At 44.8% G+C, this 17,218-nt stretch overlaps 1 protein-coding gene across 9 annotated transcripts in view; it reads right to left on the bottom strand.

Moving 5' to 3' along the window:
* Positions 1 to 17,218, bottom strand: part of LOC129017017 (TBC1 domain family member 3G-like) — a 69,372-nt gene that overhangs the window by 35,798 nt on the left and 16,356 nt on the right. For 8 of the 9 annotated variants that reach the window (XM_054456999.2, XM_063655562.1, XM_063655558.1 and 5 more), the window contains one exon: positions 16,162 to 17,089. The exons of the other annotated variant lie outside the window; for it this stretch is intronic. In XM_054456999.2, the coding sequence (XP_054312974.2) occupies positions 16,596 to 17,089 (494 nt within the window). In that variant the 3' untranslated portion in view covers positions 16,162 to 16,595. Of the gene's footprint in view, positions 1 to 16,161; positions 17,090 to 17,218 lie in introns of those variants that run through there. 9 annotated transcript variants of the gene reach the window in all.

Here is a 17,218-nt window from a genome sequence, read left to right as displayed (position 1 = left end):
TAAAAACAAGATCCAGAAGAGTATTTAAAAGTACAACAGCATGGATACTATGCTATCTTTTGTACAAGAAAGGGGAAATGAGAATATATATATAAAATATGTATCTGCTTATACCTGCAAAAATGAAGACAACTAAGATAAACTAAAAACTAACGATAATGGAAGGGAAGGACAAGAAATAAGACTTTTCAGTATACCTTCTGAGTAAAACCTCAATGGTTTTATCATCCATTTTTTTCTTTCCTAAATCAAATATTACTGCAATTATAAAATGTAGATTTTTCCTTTTGAACCATATTAATGTTTAATATATTCCAAAACTAAAATAAAATCAACAAGGATGAGGGGTGAGAAGTACAACTGAATACAATAGGAATACATAAATTTAATTGACTATTACACCAATAACTTTACCACAGAAAGAGAAAGAGAAAAAAGATATAAGAGAAAAAGATTTTTTTTTTAGACGGAGTCTCACTCTGTCACCCAGGCTGCAGTGCAGTGGCGTGGTCTCGGCTCACTGCAACCTCCACCTCCCAGGTTCAAGTGATTCTCCTGCCTCAGCCTCCCAAGTAGCTGGGTCTACAGGTGCCTGCCACCAAGCCCGGCTAATTTTTGTATTTTTAGTAGAGATGGGGTTTCACCATGTTGGCCAGGCTGGTTTCGATCTCCTGACCTCATGATCTGCCCGCCTTGGCCTCCCAAAGTGCTGGGATTACAGGCATGAGCCACTGCACCCAGTAAGAAAAAGATACTTAAGTAATTTTAGACTGCATACCCTTAGTGGCCTATATGTAAGCACATAAAAACTTGCAAAGAAATATTAAATCAAACTTAGTAGGTTTGTAGCTGGAAATACTATTGGTATTATAATTTTCATTATGCATCTATTGTACAACGGAACAAATGACTGCATTTATTTATGTTGTTACCAGAGTTCTCACTGTAGAAAAAAAGGATATCCAAATATGAACTGAAAGAAGAATGTAGCCGGGCGCGGTGGCTCACGCTTATAATCCCAGCACTTTGGGAGGCCGAGGCGGGTGGATCACAAGGTCAGGAGTTCAAGACCAGCCTGGCCAAGATGATGAAATCCCGTGTCTACTAAAAATACAAAAATTTGCTGGGCATGGTGGCAGGCATCTGTAATCCCAGGTACTCAGGAGGCGGAGGCAGAGACTTGCTTGAACCCCGGAGGTGGAGGCTGCAGTGATCTGAGATCGCACCACTTCACTCCAGCCTGGGGGACAGATAGAGACTCCATCTCAAAAATAAAAAAATAAAAATAAAGAAGAAGAACGCTATGGAATTCAACTAGAGTTAGGGCTAACAATATGAAGCACTTTGGGAAGCCAAGGCAGGTGGATCACCATGTTGGCCAGGAGTTTGAGACCAGCCTGCCCAACATGGTGAAACCTCATCTTTACTAAAAATATAAGAATTAGCCAGGTATGGTGGTGAGCACCTGTACTCCCAGTTACTCCAGAGGCTGAAGCACGAGAATCACTGGAACCCAGGAAGCAGAGGTTGCAGTGAGCTGAGGCAGCCTGGGGTCCAAGGCTGTGGTGAGCCATGATCATGCCACTGCACTCAAGCCTGGGCAACAGAGGAAGACCGTGTCTCAAAAAAAAAAAAAAAAGTACCAGGTGCAGTGGCTCAACACCTGTAATCCCAGCATTTTAGGAGGCTGAGGCAGGCAGATCATGAGGTCAGGAGTTCAAGACCAGCCTGGCCAACATAGTGAAACCCCATCTCTACTAAAAATATAAGAATCAGCCGAGTGTGGTGGCACGTACCTGTAATCCCAGCTACTCAGGAGGTTGAGGCAGGAGAATTGCTTGAACCTGGGAGGTGGAAGTTGCAGTGAGCCAAGACCACATCATTGCACTCCAGCTTGGGCAAGAGAGTGAACCTCCATCTCAAAAAAAAAAAAAAAAAGTAAAAAGGGAGTATAGGGCCAGGCACGGTGGCTCACAACTGTAATCCCAGCACTTTGGGAGGCCGAGGTGGGTGGATCACGGGGTCAAGAGATCAAGACCATCCTGGCCAACATGGTGTGACCCCATCTCTACTAAAAATACAAAAAATTAGCTGGACACAGTGGCGAATGCCTGTAGTCCCAGCTACTCTGGAGGCTGAGACAGGAGGATCGCCTGAACCTGGAAGGCAGAAGTTGCAGTGAGCTGAGATCATACCACTGCACTCCAGCCTGGTGACAAAGTGAGACTTCGTCTCAAAAAAAAAAAGTATAAAAAAACTTTACAGAAGAATGACCATATTGAAAAAATACAGAAAAAATAGAAAAGTCTCCATTTTCTAATCACTATAGTAATATTTGATTTGGGCAAGAAGCAATCCAGATGCAACCATTAAGTAAAGATTATTATGGGACAGAATATTCACACTGTTTCTATCATTCCATAGATCACATGTTAATTACAAAACCAAAAAGAGGCTGGGAATGGAGGCTCACGTCTGTAATCCCAACACTTTGGGAGGCCGAGGAGGGTGGATCACCTTAGGTCAGGAGTTTGAGATCAGCCTGGCCGACATGGCAAAACCCCATCTCTACTACAATTACAAAAATTAGGCAGGTGTGGTAGCAGGCACCTGTAATCCCAGCTACTTGGGGGGCTGAGGCAGGAGAATCGCTTGAACCCAGGAGGTGGAGGTTGCAGTGAGCCAAGATTGTGCCACTGCACTCCAGCCTGGGTGACAGAGTGAGACTCATTCTCAAAAAAAAAAAATGCCCTTATTCTTAGCAGACATATAGAAGAAACTAGGGGTAAAGTGCTATGAAATCTGCAGTTAACTCTCAAATTGTACAGGGAGAAAATTTATTAAAGTTAAAAAACATGAATATTCATAGATATACATATATGTGGGGGCAGGTAGAAAGGGAGGGGCACACAGACAAAGAAAATATGGCAAAATGGTAACAACTGGTGATCACTGAACTATTCTTGCAACTCCGAAAAGTTTAAAAAATTTCAAAGGTATATTATTTTTGAACTGCTCAGGAGGTTTCAATTTTTGAGTTTTTAGAATAAGCAATGAATTGTGAGGAAGTCTGAGAAGCCACAGACTTAAGAGATAAGATGAAAAATAAGGAAAGTAGAATCACAGTAATAAGAGGAACAGAGTTTCAAAATGCTGTGATCAGTCAGTAGCTTCAATGCAAAAGAAAGTTAAATTAAGGACCAACTCAGTAAAGACAACTGGATTCAGCAACTGGGAAGTCAGTGATGACCTAGGGTACAGGAGCTTCATTGAAATAGTAGAGTTGGGCCACACGTGGCCCACACCGATAATCCAGCAGTTTGGGAGGCTGAGGTAGGTGGATCTCTTGAGGCCAGGAATTCAAGACCAGCCTAGCCAACATGGTGAAACCCCATCTCTACTAAAAATACAAAAATTAACCCGATACAGTGGCATACCCCTGTAATCCCAGCTACTCAGGGGGCTGAGGCATGAGAACTGCTTGAACCTGGAAGGCATAGGCTGCAGTGAGCTGAGATAGGGCCACTGCACTCTAGCCTGTGTGACAGGGGAAGACTCTGTCTAAAAAACAAAAAATAGGCTGGGCGTGGTGGCTCATGCCTGTAATCCCAGCACTTTGGGAGGCCGAGGCAGGCGGATCACGAGGTCAGGAGATCGAGACCATCCTGGCTAACATGGTGAAACCCCGTCTCTACTAAAAATACAAAAAATTAGCTGGGCGTGGTGGCAGGCACCTGTGGTCCCAGCTCCTCGGGAGGCTGAGACAGGAGAATGGCGTGAAACTGGGAGGTGGAAGTTGCAGTGAGCTGAGATTATGCCACTGTACTCCAGCCTGGGTGACAAAGTGAGACTCCCTCTCAAAAAAAAAAAAAAAAAAAAAAGAAGTAAACTGGGTATGTGCCTTTAGAGGTGGTGTACGTTTTCAGCATTATACATGAATATAAATGAGTGGCAATAGTTACTTTGGTCCACAGATTTTTGGTATCTTAACTAGTTTTGGATCTCTTCCCCTAAAGGGATTGCCTGTTGAACGTTGTTAGGAATATAAGTACTGAAGGCAAACTGCCTGGGTTTGAATTTTGTACTGTCCCTTGCACCCTGCCTGGCTTCAAATCCTAGCTCTGCTTATTAAGTTCTTTTAAGGGGATGACCTTTCAGCAAATGTCTTAACTTCTGCTTTCCCAAGTAAATGGACACAATAGTTGCTACCTTGTGAAATATTCATGTAATTGACCAGCGTTTACCAAGTAGCATCGGTGTTTAGTTTCAGTCATTGCTGATTCTTCCGTTGGACTGTGAGGGGGTGTTGGGGTGGGGGATGGTGTGTGTGTGTAGCACTTAATTGCCTGCCGAAAGGAAAAGATACTTTTGATAACCGACAGGCAGCTTTTCTCTGTTTTTGTGTCAAAAGGGAAGAAGGGAGTTTGGAGAGGGAAACGAATTCTCTGTAACACTAAGCTCTCTTCCACAAAAACAGAGGTATGTAGAATGTGTAATAATTTACAGAATTTCTAGACTTCAACGATCTGATTTTTTAAAATTTATTTTTACTTTTTCAGGTTGAGACTGAGCTAAAGTTAATCTGTGGCAATGTTCTGGATGTACTGGACAAACACCTCATTCCAGCAGCTACCACTGGCAAGTCCATGGTTTTCTATTATGAAATGTAGGTTCTATACTAAAAATTAACAAGTGTACTTTAATAAATTTAAACATTCTCAGGAATAATTGGCTTTGTTTCTTTTTTTCTTAGACATTTCATATTATTTTCCTTATTAAATATAACCAGAAATCCCACAGAAATTAACTGAGGAGCATCTAAATATCAACAAAATTATCACTTGATGGACTGGAATTAAACAAGCAAATGATTCTAAGAAATGGTACAAGTGTATTAATCATAAAATTTCTACATGAAACATTCAGCCATTCTAGACCATTTCTGTCTGTGCAGACTCATCTTTTCCTGTTCTTTGCAAAGCCCAGCTAGAGCAAGCAAGTTCCTCCCAGTGGGTTTTTCCCATGTCTGGTTGCTTGGCTGGCTGGGCTTCCTCTACAAACCCCCTTCCTTTCCCCTAAGCAGGGCCCGGTGTCCCCATCCTGCGGGGTTGAGCTCATGAGGGGATCTGACCAGGAGTAGCTATTCCTGGTGCTATTGTCATTGTCCTGTTTCATGTGGGAACATGGCTGCTGGCTCTACAGAGATTTGGCAGGTAGCAAGGAGGTTTCTTTTCAAATCTTCCTTTGGAAGTCAGACTTGGTGAGGATCTTATGCCCACCTTTTCCTAGCTCTGTGGTGTCAGGCAAAGTCTCAGTTTCTGCAAATTGGGGTTAAGAATTCCTACCTCACAGCAAGCAGTCTTTTGATAAATAAATAAGATCTTAAGTGTAAATGATTCCACTAGAAATTGCACAATTACTTTGGTCTTCATCCTGGAGGTCCACTGACAAGCCTCATGCAAACCTGTGGCCCTGTTCCTAAAGTGTTTTGAGTCATACTTTCACATGGCATCAGGATGACCTTTTATAAAGTAAAAATGTGAGGTAGCCACATGATATCCATTGACCCAGTGAGGCTGTTTTTCTGGATAGAAGAGGTTTGAGGAAGCACTTTGGAGGGCCGAGACAGGCAGATCACTTGAGGCCAGGAGCTGGAGACCCGCCTGGCCAACATGGAGAAACCCCATCTCTATTAAAAATACCAAAAAAATTACCTGGGCATGGTGGCACATGCCTGTAATCCCAGCTACTTGGGAGACTGAGGCACAAGAATCGCTTGAACCCGGGAGTCAGAGGTTGCAGTGAGCCAAGCCGAGATGGTGCCACTGCACTCCAGCCTGGGCAACAGATTGAGACTCTGCCTCAGGGGAGAAAAAAAGGGTGGGGGGAGGGTTTGAAAAAAATAGTAGCATGTAGTTATGTTTCTATAATATTTGCTATATATAAGGATTTACCAACATCTTGCATTAGCTACTATCCCCTACAGCAGTTGCTGTAGGAAAAAATCATCAAGTTCTGAGCTCCTACTGTTTGCCAAGCATATTCTGAGATGATCATATTTAAATCTCAGAGTTACCCTGCAGAGTAGTCAGGGTATCACTGCCTGACAGATGAAGAAGCTGAGGCTTACAGCAGTTCAATGACTTACCCCAGGCCACATAGATAATGAGTGGGAGAGCCCAGGTCTATCTGTGAGGTATAATGACATTAGCATAAACCCTCCACATTGGCACCACTTGCATAAATTAACATATTCTCTCACAGAAAGTATTTTATTGGGCATAACATTTTATATCTTTTACCATTTAACATTAGTTGTGGATCATTCCATGTCACATAAATGTGCCTCATTCTTTTTGGATAATATGATTACTAATGAATGGATTTACTATCATTCATTTAATCAATACTCCTTTTGATGGCCATTTTAATTGTGTATTTTTTCGTTTTGCACAGATTGATGTAATAAACATGATTTTATAGTAATATTTTTGCCTGTGAAAATGTTTACTGGACAATAAATTCCTAGGAGTAAAATAAGGTCAAAGATTATCAATACAGTATTTATTTTCATAAACATTACCAAGTCAGCCACAAATGTTTAAATCACTAATGGTTTCAGATTACTGTATTTAATGAGTAAACACTTTCATAGGGTTTACTTTTATAAACACTTTTATTTGCCAGATATCACTCTAAGTGCTTTACAAAATTAACTTTTTCAATTTTTAATATAACCCTGAGATGTATATTATGATTATCCCCATTCTACAGCTAAGAACACTGAGAAGTTAATTAACTAGCCACATATCTAGGAAATGACAAGGCTAATTGCACAGCCAGGCAGTCTGGCTCCTGAGTCCACATTATAGACAACACTATACCTCCTGGTTCTTTTGAGGCATTGCTACTGGAACTATCCTAATACTCATAAATAAACATTTCTTTTGGGGAGAGCCAAATAAAATTTTAAACGGAAAAGTTTTCACCAACTGTCAAGCTCATAAAGTTGTATATTATACACTTTTTTCATGATGCCCACAGATAACTTATTAGTGATATCATCTATTTTAAAAGACATATGTAAAACCCAACCCTTAAGAAAGGACTCCTATCACTGTTCCCCACAGGCACCCTCTTCAGTCTTACACCTTTCCACCCCCCAAAACAAATCATTCAGCATATTTATTTCATACTGTAATATAGGAAATAGCTTCTTTTTAGATTTTCTTATATTATTAACATTGATCATACAAACATGGAATAGAAATTCCTTGTTTTATCTGGATTTAAGGTGCTACATAATGGAATATATTTATATCAAGCCATACACATTGGAGATAATGAAATCACTAGTGTTCTAGCTTAAATATTATGGGAATTTCAGAACTTCAACATAACAGATAATCCTCAGATGAAAACTAAATCTCTCCTCTGGTCAAGAATCTATGTGCATCAATGAAGAGAAGACAGGGACTGTGGAAGGGAAAACAGTGAGTTGGGAAGGGCTGTGGCCACATCTGTTCCCTGGTCCCTCAAGTAATTAAATCCTGACCTCCTCTACCCCAGACTGTCCTGGGGAACGGCCAACACTGGCCTTTCACAACTGTGTGTTACTAGAAATGCAACAGAAACCCAGCTGGATCCCCAGGGTTTCCCTTCTGCCCTTCTCAATGGAAAGATCTGTCCCAGGACCATTTATTCCAACATTTTCAATTATGAGAAATCTGGGAAGATAAAGTTATTTTCACATTCCTCAAGAAATACATATTTATTCATACTCATTAGAGGAAAGTCAGAATCTACGGAAAACCAAGAAGATTTTTAAAAATCCATGAAACCACCATCAAAAGAACCTCACTTATTATGTTGGTCCACAGGTTTCCTAGCACCCTTTTCTGTTGGTGTATGCACAAAATGCACAATCACATTCTGTCTACATTTTACTATTTGCTGTTTTTTGATTAACATTATGTATTGAACAATTTTTAAGACCTGCAACATATGTCGACAACATTATTTCAAAATGATATATTTAGAAATAAACACACACACAAACAGTTTGTCATATACAACACGTCTTACTTTCTAATTCTCCACTCTTGAAGATTTAGGTTTTTCTAACTTTTTCTTAATATACTCACCAGGAGTCAGTAAACATATTTTATAAAAGGCCAAAGGGTTAATATTTTAAACTCTGCAGGCCATAGGTTTCTGGTGCAACGCTCAACTCTGCTGTTGCAGGGAAAGAAGCCATACACAATTTGTAAATGAATGGGCATGACTGTGTTCTGGTAAACTTTACAAAAACAGGTGGTGGACTAGATGCAGCCTGCTCCTCTGGACATGGTTTGCCAGCCCCTGACATATACCACTACAGAGGATGCTGTTAGAATGAAATCTCTTTACACATCTCTGATCATCTCCTTAGGACTAATTGCTAGACATGACATCATGGTAGCTGTGGGTCAAAGGGCATGCATGCTCTGGGATGTACATTGCCAAATTGCTCATGATCAGCCTTTCTCATGTCAAAATGTTTTGTGACCACCAGAAGGCTGGTTCTGCTTTTTTTTATCCATTGAATGAGGAATAGAAATGACATGGCATGTATGCAGGATATTTAATCATCATATAGATAATGCTTTGTGCACAAGTGTATTCTACATTCTTTTGCAATAAGTCTACATCTGCCAGAGTTGAAATAAAATGAAACAAAATGAACCTATTTAGGACCTTCTGTGTAGTAGGTCCCTTCATGTATGTTGTTGTCTTTATAGAATTCTTATGACCTAGGCATTTAAAAAATTTTTTTTTAAAATATTTAGTTGACAAGGATTGTGTATATTTAATGCATACAATGTGATGATTTCATATATGTATATATTGTGTACTAATTATCACAATCAAATTTATTACATCCGTTACCACCTATGCTGTACATTAAATCTCCAGAATTTGTTCATCTTATAACTGAAAGTTTACACCCTTTGATTAATAGCTTCCCATTTTCCCCACCCCCAGCCCTTGGCAACCACCATTCTACTATCTGTTTTTATGAGTTTGACTCTCTTAGATTCCACATAGAAGTGAGATCACACAAAACTTGTCTTTCTGTGTCTGGCTTATTTCACTTAGCGTAATGTCCTCCACGTTTATCCAGGACAGGAGTTTCTTCTTTTTAATGGCTAATAGTCCATTGTTTATATATATTTTATTTATCCATTCATCTGTTGCTGGACACTTAGGCTGTTTCTATGTCTTGGGTATTGTGAATAGTGTTGTAATAAACATGGGGCGCAGATCTCTCTTCAACATTCTAACTTGATTGCTGAATTGTATGGTAGTTCTGCTTCTAATTTTTTGAGGAAGCTCCATACTGTTTTCCATGAATGTTATACCACTTTACATTCCAACCAACAGTGTACAAGGGTTCTCTTTCCTCTATGCTTTCGCCAACACTTGTTATCTCTTGTCATTTTTTATAACAGCTGTCCTATCCTATGTAGCAATATCTCATTGTGGTTTTGATTTGCATTTCTCTGATGATTAGTGGTGTTGAGCACCTTTTCATATGCTGGCTGGCCACTTGTATGTCTTCCTTGGAGAAGCAAGTCCATTGGGGTCCTTTGCCTATTTCTAATTGGGTTATTGATGTATTTATTAATTTTTGGTATTGAGTTGTGTGAATTCCTCATATATTTTCAATTAACCCCTTATCAAATATATGGGTTGCAACTATTTTCTTCCATTTCGTAGGTTGCCTTTTCATTTTGTCATGGTTTCCTTTGGTGTGTAATACCTTTTAAGATTGATGTAGTCCCATTTATTTATTTTTGCTTTTGTTGCCTGTGCTTTCGTGTTATAGCAAAAAAAAAAATTGCCAATGATGACCAATGGCAAGGAGATTTTTCCCTATGTTTCCTTCTAGGATTTACATGGTTTCAGATATTACATTTAAATCTTTAATGCATATTGAGCTAATTTTCTGTATATGATGTAAAGCAAGTGTGCAATTTCATTCTTTTTCAAGCACTTTCCCCAACACCATTCATTGAAGAGAGTTTCCTTTCTACGTTGTGCATTTTTTTTAGAGTACAGTGAAAGCAAGTCTATTAAGAAAGTAAAGGAATAAAAGAATCTACATTGTGTATCCTTGATGACCTTGTCAAAGGTCAGTTGACCATATATGCATGTGGTTATTTCTGGGTGAGCTTGGCATTTTTATCTACCTCATTCTACCAATGAGGAGGCCGAGTCTCAGAGAGTTCATAGACCTGCCTAAGGTCACTCAGCTAGAGGTGATACAACCAGGGTTTGAATTGAGATCTGCCAAGCTTCTGAGTTTATTCTTTTTCCCCCACATGAAGGATCCTCAATTCTGCTTTACTGACATCAGGATCCAGTCAATTCTTTGTGATGGGGGCTGTCCTGTGCCTGGCAGGATGTTTAACAGCTTCTCTGGCCTCCACCCACTGGATGCCAGGGGAATGCACAAGAGGCTTGCTCATTTTCCCATTTAATCCTGAGGACAATATCTGGCATAAATGTTATGTCTTTTATTTTATAAATGAAGAAAATGAGACTCAGAAAGGCTTAAGTGAGTTACTTAAGAACACACAGACGGCAAGAGGTAGAACCCGAAACTGAACACAGGTGTCCACATGGGACAACAAAAATGTTCAGGTTCCAGCTTCTTTTGAGTCTCTCATTTCAACAATTACCATCATCTGGATACGAGCTGAAGTACAGGAAACCTGGGCTGAACTCTCCTCCCATCAGGCCTAGGAGCCCCAGACCAGAACCACAGCCCAAGGTCTTCCAGTCAGGCCCGCTGGAGTGAGCTGGCATCCACACTAGCCTGGTTTCCCAAAGCTACAGGGATGCCAGTCTCACCGCTGATGAACAAAATGCAGGGCATTTGCTTCCCCTGCAGGCTGCCAGGATTGAACACAGATTCCTTTTCTTGCTCTCTTCTCCCGTAGCACAAAACCGGGTGGTCCATCCCCCTTCCGGTGTCCCAAGGCTTTGTTGCATGTTCTCTTTAATTTCTCCCACTCTCACAGTGCACCCTAGCTGCATCCCCCTGGCAACCTTTCTGCTTTATCCTCTCAACACCTGGATCACAAGAACACTTGTGAGGCCCCTTAACAAGCTACATTCCAAATTATCATTCCACTTTGTCCTCAGCCAGTGCCCAGGTCCAACTCACTCTCCTGGGGTGACTTCCTTTCCTGCCCAATGTGGTTTCATCATCTGTAAATTGGGGATAATTAAAGTCTTGATTGTGGTATTGGACTCTCAAAGCAGAAGTAGCAAGCTCAGCCAAGTCACTTAAACAAGAGGAGACGTTCCTTCTGAACTGAAAAGGCACTGGTCACAAGGGCTGCTCCTTCTTCTCTCAGGTCTCTTCAGCACGCCCTTGGCTCAGCCAAAGAAGAGACTCAGGCTGTCCTTCTGCACTGTTGGGATAACATAGGCCTCCTCCATGTGGTTCCACACCAGGAACATGGGGACAATCAGACCTCTCCCAGTGTGGGCATGAGGATACAACAAGATCATGTCAATATTGACATTCATAATGGCTGGGCGCAGTATCACACGCCTGAAATCCCAGCACTTTGGGAGGCTGAGGTGGGCAGATCGCTTGAGCCCCAGAGTTCAAAACCACCCTGGGCAACTTGGCAAAACCAGTCTGTACTGAAAATACAAAAAATTGGCTGGGCTTGGTGGTGCACACCTGTAGTCTCAGCTACTTGGGAGACTGAGGTGGGAGGATTGCTTGACCCCAGGGAGGTTGAGGCTTCAGTGAGCTATGATGGCACTGCTGTACTCCAGCCTGGGTGACAGAGTGAGGCCCTGTCTCAAAAAAAAAAAAACAAAGACAAAACAACATTCCTAATAGTAGCAATAGCTACTGTGTGCCAAGCCCAGACACCTCTTCGAGTCTTTGCTGTCACCCTATCAGGTAAGTGTGCTTAGAAGTTACACAAAGCACACGGCTCAGTGTTTGTCCCATGGTAAGGGCCTAAAAAGTGGTAGCCCCAGTGGTGGGGATGCTGCTGCTGCTGACCATTAACCCCAGTCTGCTCCACCTTCTTCCAGGCAGCGTGCGAGATGTTTGATGTCCGAGGCAAACAGCACACTCAGATCCCCAAGCTCTACACCTCCAGTGTGACCAGGCACCTGCACCACTTCAGGCTCATGCAGGACTCACAGCCTTTGGACCTCAGCTAAAGGACCTGCTTCTCTTCAGCACACGGGGCTTGTTTGTGTTGGGGTCCGAGCCCTGAGTCCATGGTCAAGGAGACCCCCAAGTCTTTCTGAACAGAGACAGCTGGCCTGGGGGCCTCCCTCTCACTGCATGCAAGAGCCTGTTAGGGTGCAAGACGCAAGGCACTGAGGGAGGCTGTTTCAGGAGGGAGCCCCAGGAGGGTGGTGGAGGCAGAAGGGGGCAGCATCTGCCGAGGGCCTACTGTGTGCCGGGCACCGTGCGGGGTTTCTGGCCCATATGGGCTAAGTGAGCCTGGACACTCCTCTTGGGAGAAAGGCTCAGATGGAGAAATTGCAGTTCAGGAAGGTGAAGCAAGCTGCTAGCCTGTGGCCACATTGGGATCTGGGCGTCAGCCTTCCAGCCGCGAAGGCAGCCAAGTGTCCTGAAGAAGGCATCACAGAGGCGATTCCAGGCTGTAGTGGTGAACTTTCCACTCTGCATCCCCAGGTGCTGTGCCCTGTGCCCTGTCTAAGGTAGTCCTGTGGGTTTCTACATGTTTAAGATATCCCCAGCATCAATGATGCTCTCCTGTGGATCCCAAGCCACGGAGATGTCCTGGGGCTTTTCATTTTTAGGGACCTAAATTGAATTTCCCAACACCTAGAAGCAAGACAGCCACCCTAACAGACTCTTGCATGCAGTGAGAGGGAGGCCCCCAGGCCAGCTGTCTCTGTTCAGAAAGACCTGGGGGTCTCCTTGACCATGTGCTCAGGGCTCAGACCCCAACACAAACAAGCCCCATGTGCTGAAGAGAAGCAGGTCCCTTAGCTGAGGTCCAAAGGCTGTGAGTCCTGCATGAGCCTGAAGTGGTGCACGTCCCTGGTCACACTGAAGGTGTAGAGCTTGGGGATGTGAATGTGCTGTTTGCCTTGGATCTTTATTCGTGATTCAGAAACAGTAGAATAAAAGGAAAGGAAAGAAAACCCGAATGGCCACCTCAGCAGGATGTTCCAAGGGTAGTGTCCAGGTGGCACTGACTCAGAAATGTGGGGGCTTCCCCCACCCACGCTCAAGAGCCACTTTGCCATTTCACCATCCCTCTGTCCTCCACACCCCTCAGCAGCAAGCACACCAAGAATGTGTTCACCGTGAAGCTCAAATCTCAGCAGAATCTAGAGTCTGAAATCCAGGGAAGGGAAAGTGTAGAGCTTCTTGGATGATGCCCTGTCAATTTTATTTTAACAAATGAAAGACCAGAAGAAGCCAGTCTTTGAAAGGAGAGGACGGGAGCATCTGCTGGCATTAGCAGCCATGCCATCATAGGACTGGCTCACCTGGACCCACGGCTACCTGTGCTTTTACATCTAGTCTTGGTGAACCACGGGCCACTTTTCCAGCTTGGAAACTAAGCATCTGCTCCACTTCCTCTCCTTCCTTATTGAACTCTTTCACTAAAAGGACAATGCAAGAGAGACTTAAACTGTTTGCCTCATTCTTAAGAACTTTCAGGAAAAGTTTTGGCAGGGAAGGAGATTTCCCAGCTCTGGGATAGAGTCTTATGTATTATCTGCTGGTTTCACTGGTCTGTGCTGTCCTCCCTGCATTCATTAGGAAAACTGGCCTTGGTTCAAATAAGGACAGGATTTGTCCTGGTGACAGAGAAAGGTTTCTTCTGATATCCATATATCTCCGAGGGGTATGCTTTCTCCAGGCAGGGGCTGTGGCCAAGCGATCAGGGGGCTCAGAGGGCTGCTGGGAAGGGGTGGGCCCCTCTCTCCCCAGAGTGAATCTCCTGGGGACCTCTCGAGCACCCCTGCCCATCCTTTAAACATAAATTCATAAATACAAACAAGTAGGCCATTCATAGAAATATATAAAATATGTCATAGGAAAGGTGGAACTCTCATATGGCAATAATTATGACAGAGGCTGGCAAATGACCTGTGTGACCCAGAGTGACCTGAGCACTGACCCCCAAACACCCTCCATAGGATGTTCTGCATCCCTGAGACCCTTTCCTGGGTCCTCCTGGGCCCTACCACCCCCTACACCATCCAGACCTCGGGCCATCCCCCTCTGTGTTGACAGAGCAGTCTCAGTTTCTGAACGTGCTGGTCACCACCAACAGCAGCTACTCCTTCTCCAGACAGCTCAACCTGTACTTCTACATGCACAGAACCTGGATGGCACCCAGGTGGACATAAGCCTTCAGCTCCCAGTAGACACTCTGAGCTTCCTACCCTGCACAGACATTCTGGGCTTCCCCGGACATCTCCCCCAGCCTGGGGCTCCTGTGCTCATCTGTCTCTCCCAGTGCCCAGCACAAGTGTGGCACACAGGTGAGTGAACCGATGTGAACACATCATCCTCGATTCTCCTTCCCTGCTCAAGCCCTGCAGCTAACCCATCGGCAAGTCCTGGCTCTGCCTCCAAAATACTGCGTATCCCATGTCCAAACACCTCTCACCATATCCACTGCTATTTGCAGTTCTGTGTGTGTGTGGAAATATTTCCAAAAAATTGGAATGAGCAGGTCACAGCTGTGCCTGGAGGGAATGGCCGGGGAAATGTGCCCTCACCTTGCTGTTCTATCCAGGCCCACCCAGCTGAGGATGGGGGACCTGCCACCATTCTCCTGGCAGTTCCAGACTCCTGGGAACCGGCAGGTGAGGACCCAAGAGTGTTTTCAGCAACCTGGCTGACCTGGTCATCAGTCAATCCCACCTTGGCCCACGCCTCTACATGGCACAGATCACAGCTCATTCCATCCTGGCATTACACTGGCCTGTGCCCTGCCCTCAGGGTCACATCTGTCTCCCAGGAGCCGTGCAACCCTGGAAAACCCAGGTCTAACAGTCAGGTTCCTCCTCTGTGCATTAACAATGGCGTTGATGCCTGCTTTGCAGGGCACTGGGAGGGGAGAGTGGGGTGTATGCTGGAGAGCTCCCCAAGAGCAAGGCCTGGCTCTGCGTCACTCACTGTCAGATCCTCAGAGCCCGGGGCTGGTCCAGCACGTGGCCACCATTCCCTGAGTTGGATTTCATCCCTCAGTGCTGAAGGCAGGGGATAGAGCTGAGACAGACCCCCTGTGTCCTGTCTTCTTTATCTACATCTTGCTCATCCTTGCCCCTTTCACGTGCACCTGGCAGAGCAGGTTTTCACTGAGCTTGAGCAAAAGTCAAGCTAGAGCAGCTGATGGATATTGAGGCCTAGATTCACTGTCAAGGTGTTTCTCAAACGGTGCTCTCCAGAACACCATGGAAAACTCATTTACTCTATAAGTTTGAAAATCCCTGCCCACCGGTCAACCCTTGTGTATGAGCAATCAGCTCTACCATTCAGCCCAGGTGTGTGTTTGCTGGACCATCTGGAGGAAGCTGAAGAGACATGAGCTGAAGGCAGAGGGTGAGTCCAAGGTGGGATCTTCGGACAGGTACGAGAAGTTAGGCAAAAATGGGATAATTCTAGCCTTAATAACCATAGATAATAGTTCACATTATTATTTAGTTAATAGAATTGCACCCACATTAAATTTCTTAAATTTTTTTAAGAGCTAAAGTCTCACTCTGTCACCCAGGCTGGAGTGCAGTGGTGCAATCATGGCTCACTGCTTCCTGGAACTCATGGGCTCCAGCAATCCTCCTGCCTCAGCCTCCTGACTAGGTGGGACTATAGGCACACACCACCATGCCTGGCTGATTTCTTTGACTTTTCTCTAGAGACGGGGTCTGCCTATGTTTCCCAGGCTGGCCTCAGACTTCTAGACTCAAGTGAACCTGAACCTCCCACCTCGACCTCTCAAATTGCTGGGATTACAGCTGTGAGCCACCACACCTGGCCTAAATTTCTTATGTGCCATGGGACTACAAAACGTCATTATTAGGGGCAGCCGGATGGAAGGTGTAAGAGGTCACTGTAGTGCATTTTCAATATTTCTGTCTAAAATCTAAAATCATTCAACAGGAAACATTTATTTTAAAACGTGAAGGTGGTTATCCTTCCATGAGTTTAAAGTACAAAGGCAGGCTCATGGTGTCATCAGAATTCAGAAAGCTGGTCGTGGGGCTGGGGGTGCTGGGAGGGGCTAGGCATGGTTGGCTTTGTGATCTTGGGGCTGGTGTGTTCCATTTCTGAATGTCTCTCGAGCTGCACACTTTCTTAATAAATTTTCATAAGTTTAACAAAAAATAAAACGAGGATGGGAAGCTTGCTTGGGTTGTTAAGCCTTGGGAAATTATCCAGCCACGAGCCCTGGCCCAGATGCTTCTAGAAGCCTGGAGGGAACTGAGAACTTTCCAAGTGGAGGCAGCAGAGGCAAGGCCCTGAGGTGGGAGCGCACTGCTGTTCGTCCCTAGCTCTGAAGGGGGTGCCCTCGTCGGATTCAGTGCTGGGTGCACTGCAGGGCCGGGAAGTCCATGCCCACGTTGTGGCTCAGTGCAGTGAAAGCCAATCTCAACCCTGAAGGGTGTTCAGCCTGCCAGCAGGTGGCCAGCTGGTCCTCTTGGGATATGGCACGGACCCAGCAGCTCTGTTCGAAATCATAATGGGGGAACCAAGGGCCCCCTACATCCAGGTCCGTTGGGAGGCGGGGCATAGAGTTCCACTGCAGGAATCTCCAGGAACCCTGAGGTCCTCCCTGAGCCAGGGCCAGGCTGGGCACACCCTGAGTGCCCACAGGGTAGGTGGCTTCCCGGACAGCCCCACCAGGACAGGGTGTGGAAGAACGAGGTGCCCATGGCGGGGAAGCTGACCAAATGGGCCGCTGGAACCGGGCTGGTGGGCCTGGAGGGGCCTGCCTGTCCCCCTTGCAGAGGGTCTTCCCACCACGTGAAGCCGGCACAGGCCTGGATGCCGAGGACCCTTGCTCGGGTTTGGCTGAAAGGAAAACAGATGCGGTCAGCGTCTCTAGTGAGCCCATGCAGGCCTTTCCGGGCTGGGCCCCACCTGCCTGCCTCTCTGTATTCCTTGGGGTCTCTGTGTGGCCCCCGTGGCCTGACACTGAGG

The sequence above is a fragment of the Pongo pygmaeus genome, chromosome 19 (assembly GCF_028885625.2).
Source record: "Pongo pygmaeus isolate AG05252 chromosome 19, NHGRI_mPonPyg2-v2.0_pri, whole genome shotgun sequence".
Lineage (NCBI taxonomy): Eukaryota > Metazoa > Chordata > Mammalia > Primates > Hominidae > Pongo > Pongo pygmaeus.
This window is presented reverse-complemented; position numbering and strand designations above follow the sequence as displayed.